This window comes from Eublepharis macularius, chromosome 12 (assembly GCF_028583425.1).
Source record: "Eublepharis macularius isolate TG4126 chromosome 12, MPM_Emac_v1.0, whole genome shotgun sequence".
Taxonomy (NCBI): Eukaryota; Metazoa; Chordata; class Lepidosauria; order Squamata; family Eublepharidae; genus Eublepharis; species Eublepharis macularius.
Window position 1 is genome coordinate 51,858,053 of NC_072801.1, and position 18,216 is coordinate 51,876,268.

An 18,216-nucleotide genomic window follows, 5' to 3' on the forward strand; every position below is an offset into this window, starting at 1 on the left:
CCAGGTGAAGCAGGAGTGGGCATTGTCACCTGCTCCACTCCTGATCCTGGCTGGATGAATGAGGATGGGCATTGCCACCTGCTTTGCTCCTGATCCCAGATGGGTGAATGTGGGGGGTGGGCATTGCCACCTGCTCTGCTCCTGATCCCAGCTGGCTGAATGTGTGTGTGTGGGGGGGGTGAGCATTGCCACCTGCTCTGCTCCTGATCCAAGCTGGGTGAAGGTAGGGGGCAGGCATTGCTGCCTGCTCTGCTTCTGATCCTGGCCTGGGCTTCCCACCACAGCATGCTCTCTGGAGGTCTGGCTGCCTCATCTGAGCTTCCCTCACAGCAGCACCCTCTGGTGGCTTCCTACTAGGGTAGGAAGTGAGTTGTCCTGAATATGCTTAGCCTTTTATATAGTAGGATGGTTTTCCCTTCAAAACCTGCAAGTGTCTCACAAAAAGGCACCACATCTCACTAGTACATATTTTGAATGAAAAAGTAATTAATTATATATTTGTTTAGTGGCTCTTTATAACTTATGCTATGCTGAATGCATGTTAGATTTTCCGAATTTGATAACTCAGTACAATATAGCTTATGAAACATGTCCCCTCCCCACCAGTCCAGTAAAATTCACCTGTGCTGCCAATAATTTGTATCAGTTCACTATTATTGGTTTTTCAATTATTAAAATGCCCATACATCAATCTTGCAGTCCCTGAGGAAGCCTGCCTCTCCCAATAAGTTTCTTAAGAGCTTGATTAAACTCTTTGTTTCTCAAAGAATATATGATTGGGTTGACAACGGGCGTCACCACCGAATAAAAGAGAGAAACTAGCTTGTCATTGTCTATAGAGGCAACTGAAGTAGGCCTGATATATGTGTAGATGACAGCAGAAAAATAAAAACCGACAACAAAGAGATGAGAAGAGTATGTAGAGAAAGCTTTCTTTTTCCCTTCAGTGGAGCGGATTTGGTAGATCGCTCTTACTATAAGCCAATATGATATTAGGGTCAACCCACAGCTACCCATCCCAAAGAATGCATCTGCCACAAAAATTAATTTCTCATTATGGCTGGTGTCTGAGCAGGACAATTTTAAAAGTGGGGGCAGATCACAGAAGAAATGGTTGATGATATTGGAGCTGCAAAACAACAGGCGCAATATAAGTCCAGCATGAACGTGACGGTACATCTTTAGGGGTCCATCCCTTTAAGAAGCCAACAGACCGCAACTCCTATTTACATTACTCTTCCTTTGACCCCCCTCCCCCATCTGAGGAACAACATCCCGGCAGGTCAATACCTCAGAATTAAACGTAACTCGACTGAATCGAGGCATTATGAAGAAGGAAGTAGGGCTCTTGATGCATCCTTCTTAAAGCGGGGCCATTCTCGAGCTATATTAAGCAGGGTGAAAGATAAGGCGGGCGACTTCCCGCGCAGCCAATTGTTAACACCCAGGCATAGGGAACGAGATCAGCATTTGAGCTGGGCGTTAGATTACACCCATTTGGCTCCTGCCATTGTAAAAATCATTCGGAGACATTGGCATTTAGTATCCAGCATAAGGGGCTGTGAGACCGCCCCTTGGATTGGTTACTGGAGAACCAGGAACTTGAGGGACTTTTTAGTCCATTCAGAATTTAAACAAGAGAGTACCACCGGAGTTCTCCCGATTGGACATTTTTCTCGCGGGGACTGTAATGTATGCCAAAATATGGTTAAATTACAGGACATTGCCACCCCAGATAGGAAGTGCCCTTTGTTTGCTAAGTCCTTTTCCACCTGCAGAACGGCCAATGTCATTTACATTATCCAATGCAACTGCCCTTTGTCCTATGTGGGGAGCACCAGCAGACCCCTGAAAGTAAGAATTCAAAAGCATCTTTCGCGCATTAGAAATCAGGTCAGAGAAGCCCCTTTGGTAGATCATTTCCTGCAGAATAATCATCGCTTTAAAGACCTCAAGATCTCTGTTTTGGGGACGATTGACACTACAGGGAGAGGGGATGGGGAGTAGGCACTCCTTAGACAGGAAGCGTCCTGGACCTTTCGTTTAAACAGCCTTGAACCTTATGGGTTAAATAATGAATTAGACTTATCGTGTTACGTTTGAAGGGAATCAACATCAGGTTTGTGGTATTGGAAGCTGTGGTTTGAGGTGTATTTATTATATTATGTAATATTGAATAACAATGTGTATCTGGGTAGTTTAGTTTTGTGATTTTTGGCGATTGTATGTATGTATTGCTTTAAAATTGTAACACAGTGTATATCTCTTTAAGTAATGTGAACCACTTAGTTCCAGTACCTATATTAAGTAGCGTGATTGGCAATTAGTCCCGACACGACATTGTTCGTAGATGAGACTTTGGGTCGAGTAAGAACTAGAAAATGAAGCACGTGGTGACCAGTAAGTTGCACATAACTTTATTGTATTAATTTTATTGTTATTAACTGTTATATATTTATTAAATGTTTTATATATATATATATATATATATATATATATATATATATATATATATATATATATAATATTTATTATATATTTATTACAATGATTATGATTATACATATAAATGATTACAGTCCAGTTGGATTATTAGCCTGATGAAGTGACCAACGAAGCGGGTATTGGTAATTCTGCTGGCTGAAACGCGTAGCAGAGGAGGAGACCCAGCTTGATGGCAGTGGAGGAAACCTGCTTGTCATCTTTCATTACCTCTGGAATACGCCATCTCCACTTGGACTACTGTGCAATAGACTTCATGTTGACCCTGCCATTGTGCATATGAAATATTGGGTATTTCTGTTCTTCACTCCATTCTTGAATTTTTGACTTATGATTTGTACTTCATTTACATGTTCATTGTTATATTTTGCATTTTGCACTTTGCTTATTTAATAAATTTCACAAGATATGATTGTTGATTTTTGATTTTTGACTCCTTAGTCACTGGGTTCTAGTTGTGTTGTTCCACTCCTGATCCTGGCTGGATGAATGAGGACGGGCATTGCCACCTGCTTTGCTCCTGATCCCAGATGGGTGAATGTGGGGGGTGGGCATTGCCACCTGCTCTCCTCCTGAGCTGCAAAACAACAGGTGCAATATAAGTCCAGCATGAACTGCAGAGTTGACCATTCCAATTATCCAAACTGCAGCTACCATCCCTATACACACTTCCTTCCTCATGATATTTGAGTACTGCAAAGGGTGGCAAATAGCAGCATACTGGTCAAAAGCCATGATGGAGAGAAGCAGAAGTTCTGAGCCCAAAGAAAATATAAAGAAATAGGCTTGGGCGATGCAGCTGTAAAAGGAGATGGTCTTTGTGTGAGTTGATAGTGTCTGGAGCAGTTTGGGAGTAGTAACAGAAATAGAGAACATGTTCAGTAGGGACAAATTGGTGAGCAGGAAGTACATTGATTTTAGTTTTTGTTTTTATCGATTTTAACTGTTCACCGCCCAGAGCCCCTGGGGATGGGCGGTACATAAATCGAATAAACAAACAAACAAACAAACAAACAAACAAACAAACAAACAAACAAACAAACAAATAAATACATTGGAGTGTGGAGTTTCTTGCAACTGGCTATGGTAATTATGAGAAGGAAGTTACCATCTATGGCCATAGTATAAATGAACGTGAATACCCAAAAGAGAAGCAGTTCAGGGGAATTCGTTAGGCCAACTAGGATAAACTCCATAACTGCAAACTGGTTTGTTCTTTCAGTGAATCTTAGCATTGATGACCTAGGTAGAGAGATTGTAACATTTTGAGTTTAATATCAAACTAATTCATTAATTTTTCTCCTCTGCCCCACCTCCCCCCAAAAGTTGGCAACACTTGACTTAACCAGTCATCATGCTTGCTCAGATTGGAATGGACTTTATAATCCTAACTGGGGTGGGGGGGCATTGCTTTTTTTCCAAGTATACAGTTGTGTTTCACATCTTTCTGAACTCCCAATGCATGTCAGCATTTCTTAGTCTGATTAAACATTTATTTCCATTTTGTGGTCAGCGTGGCTGTCTAGAAACTAGTGTCTTCGCTAGCAGAACTAGTTGCAAAGGTAATCAGTCACACATGGGAAAATGTTTCTAGAGAGTCAGTCACAGTTTAGGTGGGGAGATACTATCAAGAGCTTTTATCAGTTTGGGGCCATCTGACAACGTGGATAAGGCTGGACACCTCTGTGTGGGGCGACTGTATTTTCAAATACATGGGCTGCAATCCCAAAGACACCTTCCTAGGAGGAACATGGTACTTTTTCTGAGGGCCAAGCTACACATGATGAATGACACTTGAACAGCAAGTGTATTTCTCTCTGTTCACTTGCCCTCCACTCAATCCACTTGCTGTTCAAGTGTCATTCGTCATGTGTAGCTTGGCCCTGAGTAATTTAGGGTTGTTGCTATCGTAGGGTCCTCATTGTTCCTGGAAAATATGATAATCTAATCATGAACTCTGTAGCAGTATGATGGAAAATTTACCAGGATACATCTAGCCTTGCCAAATCTACCACTATATCGATTCATCTGAGAGCAGGAAAATCAGCTGCAAATTATATTCAGCACTAGATGGTAAACTGTTGATGGGCTTTTAAAAGAAATGTGTATGGCATGTAGCATAAAATTGTGTATGACACAAGGAAAATAGAGCAAATGGACTAACCATTTAGTTTGGGTTCTTCTTTCATTGTATTTGGTTTATATTTACCAAGTTACAGCGATGGCTCAGTGACAAAGCTGTCACAGCAGAGAGAAAAAACCCCTACCCTACCCCTTTCTTTATGCAGCCTTAGATGCAGAAGACTCGCTGCAGAAGTATGAAGCAGTATGCCTGCCCATTTACCCTTAATGTATCTTCCAGCTAGACATGATGTTGGTTCCAGCCAGTTTTTCACTCAATCTCACCCTATCCCCCCCTTATTATAGATATTGCATCACTGTTTTTTGCTTCAGATCCATCCCACGATGGCCAGCATAGTCTGTTTGAGTAGTCAGAGGACCCCACATTTTTTTGAGTAAAAAATTGGGTGAGAAACAACCCACAGACTTCTGTGGTCATGTCCATGGTGGTTAGAGACAGCATATTCTCGTATACTGATCCCACCTCCACAGATCCGCTTAATTCCAACATCAATATTAGAGAAGTCTACTGGTGGTCCATTGGTCAGATCCAGTCCCCAAAGCGATGTTACACATTCATTACCTCTTACTGCTTACCACCTCTTAATAAAGTCATGGTAGGATTATTGAATTAACTTCTTATAAAGGGTAACCATGTGCCAGACTTTTACAGAACTTTATTCTCCCATTGTGTTGCACGCTTCAGTTATAAATTCAGTCTTGTGTTCAGTTCTTTAATTTTGATTCAAGTGAAGAATCTAATTTCAATTTTATTTTTAAACAGATTATATTCAGTCGAAATTCAACAGCTAATACCCAGATCTATACACACACACACACACACACACACCAGACAGAAGAAGGGAAGGACAAGAAATGAAAGAAAATGCTTACCTACCTTCATTTCTATTTGTTGCAAGTTTTTTTGTTGCTTCCCTTCCCCTTGCTTCTTACAGCTTAGAGTTATGAGCTATTTTGACATGTGGAAAACTGCCAGTTCTCTTTCATATATTTGCTGCATGGAGACCATTTGTTCAGTCGTGTTGAAAACTCACTTTATCAACAACAGTGAACAACTTGCTCTGAACAAAATATTCCTTTTAACAACGTGATGCTGCCACTGGGAGAAATACCTTTGAGGCATCACTAGGAAGAAGATAATGATTCATTTTATTGCACCTGAGTGGACTGGTAGGATATGATCCATGGCGTGGTTCCAAAGAACCACAATCCCCTTCCTTGACATTACCTTATACTTGACCTCTAGGGTTGCCATTCCCTCAGTGGGGGGGGGATCCCCTGCTCCCACCCTCAGCCCCCCACCCTCACTCACCTGCCCAGTGGGGGAGAAAGGCAAAGGAACAGGCCTTCCAGGCATGCTCCCGGGGAGGCTTAACAATGTCATTCCTGGGACTGGCATAGCACTGCCCTGAGACTGCTGATTTGGGCCCCAGATAGGCTGAATAGGGCCTGTTTGGGGCCCAAATAGACCTGGTGCGAAGCATGCATATGTTTCCATGCATGTGATGACATCACTTCCTGGAAGTTGCATCATTGCATAGGTCCGGGAGCACACAAAGCACTCACGCAGTGCTAAAGAGTAAGGCGAGTTCTGGGTCCCCTCTCCCACCAGGAGGGTAAGGGGACCTGGAAACCCTAACGATCTCATACAGAAGGCAAAACTCTCATTGCAGGGCATCATAGATGTCCATAGATGTATATATGACAGTGACAATTAAGGCAGGAGTCCCCAATGTGGCGCCTGCTGAGCTGACACCTGTCCTGGTGCTCACGAAACATTTTTTAGAAATGGTTGTGGTTGGGTAAAGATCTTGCCCAGTTCAGCTTCTGATTGGCTGTTGGAGATCTGATTGACGATGCAGATTAAAATAATGTTTCAGTAGCAGCTACTATAACCACATTGATTTTATTCAGCAAAATGCTACGAAGAGTTACTCAATCAATGGGCTTTGACTGGAGAAACTCTTCTTATGATTGCACTGCTTCTCTCTCACTCCTTTTTCCCAATGTATTTTTTTTTAAATCCCTCTTCTCCCTTACATTTTGGCTTTGTCTGTGTTTGTTGCTCTACCTCCTGTGGCAGCCATGTTGTGGCAGGTTCACCACCTGTGACAGCCATTTCATACTTGCACCTACCACCCTTTGTCAGCATTCCAAAAGTTCCCATAGGCCCAAAAAGATTGGGGACCTGACATAAAGTATCAGATTATTAGGTTATAGTCTTGTTTTAGTCTCTCTATAAACACCAGTATTTTATTTTTATTTTTTTAAAAATGTTATTGGATGGGTTAACAAACATAAACATAACAATCATTATCATTTTCTACCCCATTGCATTTCCCCCATGCTTTCCCCCCTCCTTTATCTAATGACGCTCAACAGTTTTCCATACCCAACTTAGCCTAAAGAATATATACTATAAACTCTTAAAATCTATAATAATATGTATAATATATATCTATATAATACATACTAATCTACTCTATTTAATTGTATTAACTATGTTAATATAATACTTATCTAAATTAAGAGTGTAAAATATATATAAGTATATAATTGGTACATATACTAACTACGAAAAAAATATTTATAATATACTAATCTTTAAATACCTATTATCTATATTATAAATCTATTACTTCTAATACATCACTAAAATATTATATATACTCCCTATTACCTATTCAACCTTGTTATTCAACTTTATTTCTTCCCATATAAATACACTGTCTTACTCTTAACTTTATAATACCATAATACTATAATGCTATACTAATCCAATAAAATATAATAAAATATACCCCCTTCTAACCTTAAGTAAAGTTCTATCTCCCCCTTAACAACTATCCAAAGACCACAATTTCCCCTTCATGTCCCACTTTTTCTCCACATATTTCTTGAATTTTTCCCAACTTAATGTATATTCCAATACTTCTTGCTCTTTCAATTTCCTCGTTAGTTTGTTCATTTCTGCCATATTCAGAACTTTCAAGATCCAGTCTTCCATAGATGGTATCTCCTGAGTCTTCCACAACTGTGCATAACACATTCTGGCCGCCGTAATCATATAAAATATCATAACTCTATTCATTTTATCAAAGTCTTCTAGGTTCATACATAATAACAACAGTTCCGGGGTTTTAATTACATTCCTTTGTAAAATATCTGACATAACCTTTACTATATCTCCCCAGAATTGTTTTGCCTTGTCACAAGACCACCACATATGATAAAATGAACCTTCATGTTGTTTACATTTCCAACATTTATCAGACATCTGACTATTACCATTGGCCAACTTCTTCTGTGTTAAATACCATCTATACATCATTTTATAAACATTTTCTCGCACCGTGGTACATGCTGAAATTTTAACTGTATCTTTCCATAACTTTTCCCAAGCTTCCATTGAAATCTCCCTATTACAGTTTATTGCCCATTTAACCATCTGAACTTTAACAACCTCCTCCTCTGTAAACCACTTCAATAATATCTAAACACCAGTATTTCTTTATTTAGAGAATTTATATACCACCTCTTCAGAGATCTTCCCAAGTATAGTACAAGTGCACCGATTAGGAAAATGGTATGGGTTGGACCTATGGGTTCTCTCAGTAGGAAATCTTCTATTGGAAAAATCATTTTCTTAAGGGTCTTCTTCCTCCAAATAAAGGACTCTTCCTTCAATAGAAAATGTTTTTCATAGTGGTAGTGAGTGTGACCCACTGGATCTATATAGGGCCAGGTCACCACTCATCTGTGACATCCTTTATTAACAATGTTCCTTCAACTTTACAAGCAGTACAATATTTTTAAAATCATATTTATAAAATCATATATCAATAACAGAATAACAAATAAAGAAACTTGTACTGGCAATACATAATGATCGTGTTAATATATAGCAAAGGAATGTCTCAAAGGTACTACAATAAATAAAAACTTGGCTACAGATTGCGTAAATTCAAGGTTAACAGCCAGCAAAAAGGATACTACTTGACACTCAGTAACAAGTTAGTTTCTACTCAAAATAGGAAGGAACCAAAGGTCCTGAAATTAAAGTTCACAAAACAACAGAACATGATCGTGTCAGTAGCACAGGAGAAAAGGCAGCCAGAAAGTGGAATGTGTGTGAATCGTCTCTTCCATTCAGCTGTGGGAAGAATGTTCCATTTGCCAAGCATGAATGCACAGCAGTTGCTAGGAATAGTAAGATATTTTAAGAATAGAGAACAAAGACATTTTAATCAGATCTACACAGATTCCAGTTGAGGTCTGTTCAGTAGGCCATATTCCTAGGAAAGTTTTCTTAGAGTTGTGCAGCAAATGACACAAGCAGCAGTTGGATCACCAAATCAGTGGAGGGTGTTGGTGTGAAAGGTGGGTCCTGGTGTGGCTTTTGTTTGGTGTCACCTCCCAGTCCCACTGTAGTCCATCCTGGCTGCAGTTGTTGATGACCCTTCCTCTGCAGACCATCTTGGATTTGCTTTGCAGCTTGGGAAGAAGAACCATCCCACATGTGCTGCCATCACCAGAGCTCAGTGAAGATGCCTCTGGAACCCCCCTCAGTCCAGAGGTGGAGCACAGGAGGAGGCACCTGCTACTGCATTTGCTGCTGCTTTGGAGCTGATAACTGCTTTAACCAGCCTTGGATCAGTCCTTGTATTCTATGACTGTGAGCTTGCACAGAAAAGATGGTGATGCCCTGAAGAACTGCTTGGAAAGACTAATTCACTGTACACAGTTATTTGATTTCCAAAATGCAGCCGCTTTAGTTGTTTTCATTTGACAATGTCCCCCAAATTTTATTTTTTTGCAAACACAGATTATCCTGTGGGGTTGCATGTCTTTGTAATTTGATGAGGCATTGAAGTGTTTACTTGTGAAAAAAAAATGACAGTTAAGTGTGCAGATTTCTGTAACTATTTGCAGTCCTTCTTGCTTGGATCCAGCTTAAGGTTTCTGCAGGTGCAAGGTTTTCGGTCCGCAGAGTGGGATTCTCTTGCCTCTTCCTTCCCACAGCAGACTGAAATGCCTTACAAATCCCTGGCCTCTAGAAACATAATTCCAGGGTGAAGTAAAGGCTTCTGAGGGAGAGGGAGTGAGAGAAAGTGGCACTCTGAGAGTGGAAACCCTTGCAACCAGTTTCAAAAATCCCATTTTCAATATAAGAAATGCTTAGCCACATCATTTCCTGTTTTAAAAGACCTCTGATAGATACTGGAAAAGATCTTTGTCTGCTTGAGACCATGGAGCACCCCCCCCCATGAACCAATAGAATAAGGAACCAACACAATACAGAAATGATGTTTCTTTTAGAGTTCTTCTGTGTTTGAATTCATTTTTATGCCAAATAGATTGGTTTTAGAGTAATCATTTTTCCATATTTAGAGCTTCCACCATGAAATTTAGCATTTCCTTAAGTGTAAATAGCCTCAGCGCCTTCTGTCACTAAGAGAAAATTTGGTACTTAGTGATTATCTCTTTTAAAAGTCAAAATACCACTGAGCACAATTAACCAACGTACAGCCAGCAGAACTGCAGGATACAAAAGTCTACTTCTTAACACACACACACCCCTAATTGAAACAAATTGGACAAACTTTTCTGCCTAGGGTTGCTCTAGAAGTAACATTTAACGTGTCCTTCCTTCCCCCCCCCTCTCCCCGCATGTTCATATTTAAACAGGCTGGGACTAGGCTGACCAACTGGACTGAAGAGGGGTTCTGTTAATCTGTTTAGAAATAGGAATCCATATCAATATGGCTGAAATAGAGGATTAGGATGTATTTCATAATCAAATCTAACCACCACCACCACCCCACTCTCCACAGACTAGCCTCAATGTGAAATCCTGACATACAGGTGATCCATGGTTGGATCCAGCTAGCTTTATCATGGGTGGAAAAGAAAAAAAAATGGTGGGCAGGATGGTAGTGGTTCTGGTTTAACCACCAAAAAAGTTATGCTAGAGATCATAGGACATGCATGAACAAAAGGCATGTGGGAGGGGGGCCCTGATAAGGAAAGGAACTCAGTAAGGGGTAAGATTGTGCAGAAAAACCCAACCCAAAATCTGGCTGTATCCATTCTACAATGAGCAGTTTGTACTTTGGTTTCCTGCCCCCCTTCATCCCTCCCAATGTTTGAAGAAACTGTAGCCCTGTTCACAAGGTCCAATAACACAGACATTCATTCTTCAGGTACCAGCATACATATAATTGTAATAAAGAGCCAAGGATCTGATTAGATGATACGTTAAACACAAGTTTGGTTGGGGTTTCCCAACTTGCGTTTAGTGTGTGACCTGGAGCTTATCTTAAAAAACAGAGTGTGGGGAGAATTAGTTCCAAGCATGGTGCTCATCAAGAGGGGCTTCAGTATTCCCTCCTTTCTAGCCAGTGTACTTTCACTAGGAGAAAATATCCATAGGAGGCTGTCTCACTGCTGGTTCTATGTGTCTCCTAGGCTGACATATGGAACAGAATGGAGGACCCATCCCACAGAATGTGGGAATGTGATGGCTCATGATCATCATCATCATCCCTTATCTGATTGTGAAAGTACACCTGGTGGAAGGGAAGGAATGATGGTGCCTCCTGCCACTGTGTTCGGGAACTAATTTGGCTCCCACACTATTTTTAAAGGTGAGTCCCAGGTCACATGTTAAATGCAACACACATTCCCTTTACAAATGAAACCAGAGAGCAGTATCTGGGGTTTATATCACATATTTAGTATAAGTGTAACATGAATGTAACATGAGATTTACTCAATACATGTAGAAATAAAAACCAAGTGTATGCTGTACATGGGTTGTATGTGTATCTACTGTTATTTGTGAACAGGATCAATGAGCCCCATGATTCTTTGGTCTCTTAAAGCTATGCAGATGCACCATTGATTTATGGAACCCTTAAAAAGCACATCCAGTGTGCTGCTGTAGACACAACAACAAAAAAGATAACAATCCTTCTATAAACAGCTCTTTGTGTACTGAAAGAAATATTTATTTGTAGAAAGCTAATGGGTATTTTAGAAAGGATCTTCCCTCTTTTTCTGGGAGATAGATCAAATCTCTATTCAGCCATGAAACTAATATGGTCTGTTCTCTCAGATACTAACCTACTTTATAGAATTGATATGAGGCTATAAAATGGAGGAGGGGAAAATCATGTACACTGTCCTGAGCTCCCGGAAGGACGGACAAGACAAAAATGTGATAGAGAACAGCATGCATTCAACTAAAGGGCTTTTATGAAGGAAAAAAATATACATGTGGACAGGGCTTTTTTTCAGGGGGAACAGAGTTCCAGCACCTCTTGAAAATATCAGCAATAGTGCTTGAAAATAATATGATTTCAAAGAATCCCATTTGTTTCTTCCTCATTTTCCTCTTGAGAGTTCCGCCACCTCTTTTCCCAGAAAAAAAAACCCTGCATGCGATAACCACTTATGAATGGTACCTATGAATTGTTTTATTCTCTTCAAAAGACCTGCAAATGAAGCACCGAAAGGAAACAAATGAACTTGCACATATTTTGAATGTAAAAGCTTATTATTTTATACATGTATTGCTATTTTTCGTAACAAGCCTCATGCTTTATCTATATGTTTAATAAGATTTTTTCTGCATTTCTATGAACACTAATCAATATTGCCAATCCATTTAACCAGTTAACTATTTTACAGTTTTTATCATTATTAATATTTATATAAATTAGTTTTGGGATCTTGGAAGCAGCTTTCCTTTTCTGGTAAGGGTTTTGAGTGCCTCTTTAACTTCCTTGTTTCTTAAGGAATATATGATTGGGTTCACAACCGGAGTTACCACTGAATAAAGGAGAGAAACTAGCTTGTCGTTGTCTATAGAGGAGACTGAAGTAGGCCTGATATATGTGTAGATGACAGCAGAAAAGTAAAAAGTAACAACAAAGAGATGAGACGAACAGGTAGAGAAGGCTTTCTTCTTCCCTTCAGTGGAACGTATTCTGAAGATTGCTCTCAGGATAAAAAAATACGATGTTAGAGTTAACCCACAGCTACCCATCCCAAAGAACACATCAGCCACAAAAATTAGAGCTTCATTGCGGCTGGTGTCTGAACAGGAAAGCTTTAACATTGGGAGCAGATCACAGAAGAAATGGTTGATGACATTGGAATTGCAAAAGGAGAGTTGCAGCATAAACCCAGTGTGAAGTGCTGAGTAGACCATCCCAATTACCCAAACTCCAGCTGCCATCCCTATACACACTTCCTTCCTCATGATGTTTGAGTACCGTAAGGGGTGGCAGATAGCAGCATAGCGATCAAAAGCCATAATGGAGAGAAGCAGAAGTTCTGAGCCCAAAGCAAAAATAAAGAAATAGGATTGCGCAACACAGCCATAAAAGGAGATTGTTTTTGTGTGTGTTGAAAGCGTCTGGAGCAATTTGGGAGAAGTAACAGAGATAGAGAACATGTTCAATAAGGACAAATTAGTGAGCAGGAAGTACATGGGAGTGTGGAGTTTCTTGCAACTGGCTATGGTAGCTATGAGAAGGAAATTACCAGCTATGGCCATCGAATAAAGGAATGTGAATACCCAAAAGAGAAGCATTTGTAATTCAGGGGAATTGGTTAGGCCGACAAGAATGAACTCCGTAATTGCAGACTGGTTCGTTCTTTCAATGAATCTGGCATTGATGACCTAGGTAGATAAATTATATCATTTTGAGTTCAATATCAAACCAATATCCCACCCATCCCCCACTATGAGAATTCTCTGCTTAACAATAAAACTCAGACAATTCTTGATTATAACAGTCATTGAGCTGGCTTGATTTGGAAATTGGCAGCACTTGAAATTGCATTTTCAAGCCCATTTCTGTCAGCATTTGCTAGTAGAATCTGATTAAATATTTTATCTCATTTTAAAAGATCTTTGAGATTAGAGTGGCTTTGCTAGGGCTAGCTGGTAGAAATGGCTGTAGATATAGTGACATATATATATTGTGTGACATGTGCATGTTTCAACAAAGGTGAGGTTAATGGCTTATGCCATGGACCAGTTTGCCTCAGCCCAATTGATTAAATGTGGCATACGAGTGTAAACTGACTTCCCATCCACCGAGGCTGGCTCCTTTGTTAAATCTAGTGGATATTTATCAAGTTACCAATGCTGGATAAGTGATTGTACCACCAAAGCACCAATAAAAGTATCTCTCATTTTGTGTTCAGCTCTATAATGATGATTCAAGTGAAGGATTGAAATCCCCCCCCCGAACAAGTATCTTTAAATTAGTAGAAACACATTCGCTAATTTCCATATCTTATACATATCATAAGGAAGATGACAAAGGGATGGGGTGAGGAGATGAAATACAGTACTTACCTTCATTACTATTTCTTATTATTTCCTGCTTTCTGCACTCTCTTCTTATGGTTTAATGTATCCATCTGGAAAACAGCCAGTTGCTTTTGGCTTTCCTTATATTTCCTGCATGGCTACGTCAGTCCTGCTAACCTTTTGAACAAACCAAATATCTAGCTTTGAAAAATGAAGCAAGTGATGGAACCACTGGGAGAAATACATTTGAGACATCATTAGGAAGATAATGGTGACTCATTCTCAGTGCCAACCTAAGCATTGCTATACCCTTCTAAGCCCATTGCCAGTAATGGATTCAGAAAGAAGGCTCACTGACTTAACATTGGGCAATATTGCAGCTGGGGGTGAGCCTGGTGGGAGGAGGCAAAGAGCTGTGGCTGGGAACACAAGGGGAGGAGTGCTGATGTGGCTGTGCTCCTCTCCTGCAGCCCACGTGGTCGCTGCCATTCCTCAGAGTGGCAGCCAAGGAAAAGGAACAATATTCCTCCCCTTCCTCCCTCCCCTGAGGTGCCTGTGCACTGGGGGGCAGGGCTTGCCACAACTTTAGGCATTTTTGAGGCATTGGGCCAGATCTACTGGGATGAGTGTTGCAGACTGGGCAACTCACCCTGCCTCTTTAGGGGTCCCCTAAAGGAATCTGGGGCAAAGCCAAAGGGCATGCACTTGGGCTGCCCATTGCAGGCTTCATCTTGGGTGGCAGAGGCCATTTGGCCATGCTGTATATCACATACCAGCCCACAGTGTCCAGAGAATGTGCAGGGGAAGGAATTATCATACGGTGGTGGTCCATTCAATGCAGAGAATCCATTGCCCTATGCCTTTCTGATGCTCCAATGGCTGCAATCCATAAAGTTGTGTCCCATTACATCCAACAATGCTACGTGTTATGTATTCTTTGCCCAAAGCACCACCCTCACCATCGCCATACAGATGCAAAGGTGTATCTCTTCTTAGGATTACACGGTTTGTAGCTGAAACAAAATTTTGTTATGGAACCAGCCCTGCATTCTTTGAGATAACACTGTCATGGTGAAAGAACTATTTTGGAAAGATTTCCAAAACAAACCATTTTAATTAGAAAAAATATATAAGGAATTATGACAATTAATGTTTGCAAACACAGATGGTCCTGGGAAGTTATATGCCTAATTGGATGAGGTGAAAGGTGGAATTCCTCATAAGGCACAAAGATGGAAGCATTCACTGGTAATATTTATTTGATTTTCTCTGGCGAGTGGGGGGAAAGAATGACAGCATATTTATAATTCCTACATTCCCTATAATTCCATTTTCAGGATGTAAAATGCATATCTTTACTAGAGAAAAACCTTCCACAGGATTGTTTTTCATTTGGGGGTCAGAAACAAAAATTTAAAAAACTGGAAAGTGAGGACTCACTTTCCAGAGTACTGGTGCCACCTCAGCCTCTTTGACTAATCCTCGAGACAGAAAGAAGGAGGAAATAACAGGTTAATCAGCTTAACTAACAAATCGAGTAGAAACCTACACGTAAAGGAATAAATGGGAATAATCATATGTACTCAAAGTATCAAAAGGCAGTTAATTTGACCTTGTTCACATATGGATAATTGCATGTATATATCAGTAGACAATCAATATAAGGCAATCAATAATTCATATACAAATCAAATTACACAATTCAAATTCCCATGGCAATGGTCAAGATCAGTACACATTAGATTCATATAACAATCAATAAGTCATATACAGACAGTGCTCACTCTCCCCACCAGTAAATATTTTATGAAGATTGAAATTTCATATCAAATGGGAGGAAACACCTCACTGTATAAAGTCAAAACAGAGAACGTTCACTGTTAAATCTCCCAGATAAGTATTTGAATCTCCCAAGTAAGTATCACAGGAAAGTGTTCCAAGAAGTACTCAATTAACGATGTTTATCTTATAATTTCTTTAGAATGAAAGATGCAGAAAACACATCGGACGCCCCCATGGCGTCCTTCGCCCAACACTCAGGGCCGGCATCTGTATCCTGATGTTTCGTCCTATAACTAGACATGGGCACAATCTAAAAAAAAATACCGATCAAGCTGATCGTGGATCTGCGCTGGCGACGACCCCAGATCACCTATTTACTCCAATCAAGTCCCGTTTCCGATCAGGGATCAGTAGGCCAAAGTGGAGGGGCGCCCCCCACACACACAGAGCAGAGAGGGCGAGTTTTTAACCCGGTGACGAGCAACTTCCAAATAGAGAAAGATGTTCTCTCTCTCTCTCTCCCTCTCTCTCTCACACACACACACACACACACACACATGCACTTAGAGCAGGGGGGGGAGTTTTTAACCCGTCCCTGCCTCTCCAAATAGAGAGAGTGAGAGACACCCCGTCAACAAGTTTCGGCCAGCTTTTTTAAAAAAGCAGGGATAGAATCCTCCATTCATCCCCACCAGATTTTAAAAGCAATCAGCCAGTCTTCCAAACAGGAAGAAAGTAAAACCAGGATCCACACGGATCCTCGCAGATCCTATGGTTTTTTTTAAATAGGAAAAACACAAATGAAACATCAAATCACATATCACAGCCAGGTCCACAGACTGAAATATAAAATACACAGATCCAAAAATATTTGTTGCTGCCACAGTGAAAAAACATGAATCTGAGACACGGATCCTCATGAATTCATATGATTTTTACATTGAAACAAAACAGTGTTAACTCTTTCTTTTTAAAAAAAAAAAACAATTTTTATTGGATGGGTTGACATACAATTCATTCATATCTTACAAATACATTTCCCCCTTTGTCCCTAATGCGGCCAATCACGGCAGCCACAATGTGGCTTTAGCCGTGAGGGCCGAGTTTTCTCCTCGGATGGAGGAGGGGACTGGCTTCCCGCCCATCCGGGGATTGCAGGAGGCGGGCAGAGACAGAGCCGTTGGGTATCTCCGCCCCCTCTCTGCGCAGTTGCTCCGAGCGATCGGCCCACCCTCCTCACCCTGTTTCAGTGCGGGATTAGCCGGTTGCTTATTTGAGCCAGGTAGGAATTTTTTCCTGCTCCCCCTGATTGGCCTAGGTGGGGACAGGTTTTTCGCCTACCTTGTACTGAAGCAGAGGTTGATTGTATTTCAAGGGTGGTGCCCTGTAGGCTCCCCTTGGCAGGAGAACGTTGGGAAATAGGGAGCGGGCTGGTGAGCACCCCCTTTGGCAATTCCCCATCGGTGGGGAAATGGGGTCTCTCAGGAAGGATGGTATGCTTCATGGCTACCACCACCTGTGTAGACTGCCTCCAGGGAACCCCAGGTGCAAGTCCTTCCCTCATGCTGTACGGCTGAGGCTTTAGGAGCTTGAGGGGGAACTAGGGGTGTGCAAGGAAAAAACTTTCGGCTTTCTTGTTTCGGGATTACCCGAAACAAGATTCTCTACCGTCATTAGCCGAAAGCCGAAACAAGAATCTCTTTCGGGATTCGGGATTCGGCATTATTTCGGCATTCTTTCGGGATTCTTTCGGGTTTTTTTGTTGGGAAAATGCCTCCGTCTTTCAGGACGCCTGGAGGAGGCATTTTCCCACCAAATAAGCCCAAAATTGGTGGGGACCTTCCTCTAACCCTTCTCTAACAACTACCCAAGTTTCAGACAGATTGGACTTTGGGGGGGCCATGTTATGGCCCCCCAAAGCAGGTCCCCCCATCCTCCCATAAGAAAGCGAAGGAGCAGCATATTGTTAGCATGCTGCTGCTGATCTTTCTTCATTATTTCCTATGGGGAAAAAATGAAGAGGCAGGCTTCCTTTGCCAGGGGTGGCATTTTGCATGCAAAATGCCCCCCAGCCCTCAGGGGCCCTTCTCCCACCCCTCCTCAAACCCCCCACCAAGGCTCAGCCTGCTCCCACTTGGGGGGGCCATTTCATGGCCTCCCCAAGTAGGTGCTCTCAGCCCCTAAAGTCCACCCCTCACAGCCCCACACAAACCCAGTTCCCCCACCCCAGCTGCCACACACAGACCCAAATCCCCCCAGTAGCCCCTCACAGACCCAAATCCACCCCCACCTGCCCCACACCCACCATAACCCCAGGAACAGGCTGGCCTGCCCTCCCCTTTTGGGAACCCCTAAACTCTCTTTCCCAGGGCAGTTCTGCACAGACAAGGGGTGCCACAATGGTGGCAGTGCCAAATCGTCCCTGGGAAAGAGCACCTGCCCTGGCACACAGACAACCACCC

General features: G+C 41.5%; 2 protein-coding genes across 2 annotated transcripts; both read right to left on the minus strand.

Moving 5' to 3' along the window:
• Positions 1–687: 687 nt before the first annotated feature.
• LOC129339290 (olfactory receptor 13A1-like) lies at positions 688–3,623 on the minus strand. The gene is made up of 3 exons (XM_054993877.1): positions 3,560–3,623; positions 3,068–3,416; positions 688–1,129 (listed from the first exon to the last, which is right to left on the minus strand). Exons 1-3 carry the CDS (start codon positions 3,621–3,623, stop codon positions 688–690), a joined length of 855 nt encoding a protein of 284 aa, XP_054849852.1.
• An 8,741-nt stretch (positions 3,624–12,364) lies between these two features.
• LOC129339291 (olfactory receptor 13A1-like) lies at positions 12,365–14,023 on the minus strand. The gene is made up of 2 exons (XM_054993878.1): positions 14,018–14,023; positions 12,365–13,333 (listed from the first exon to the last, which is right to left on the minus strand). The coding sequence occupies exons 1-2, from the start codon at positions 14,021–14,023 to the stop codon at positions 12,365–12,367; spliced, it is 975 nt and encodes a 324-aa protein (XP_054849853.1).
• Between the last annotated feature and the right edge of the window lie 4,193 nt (positions 14,024–18,216).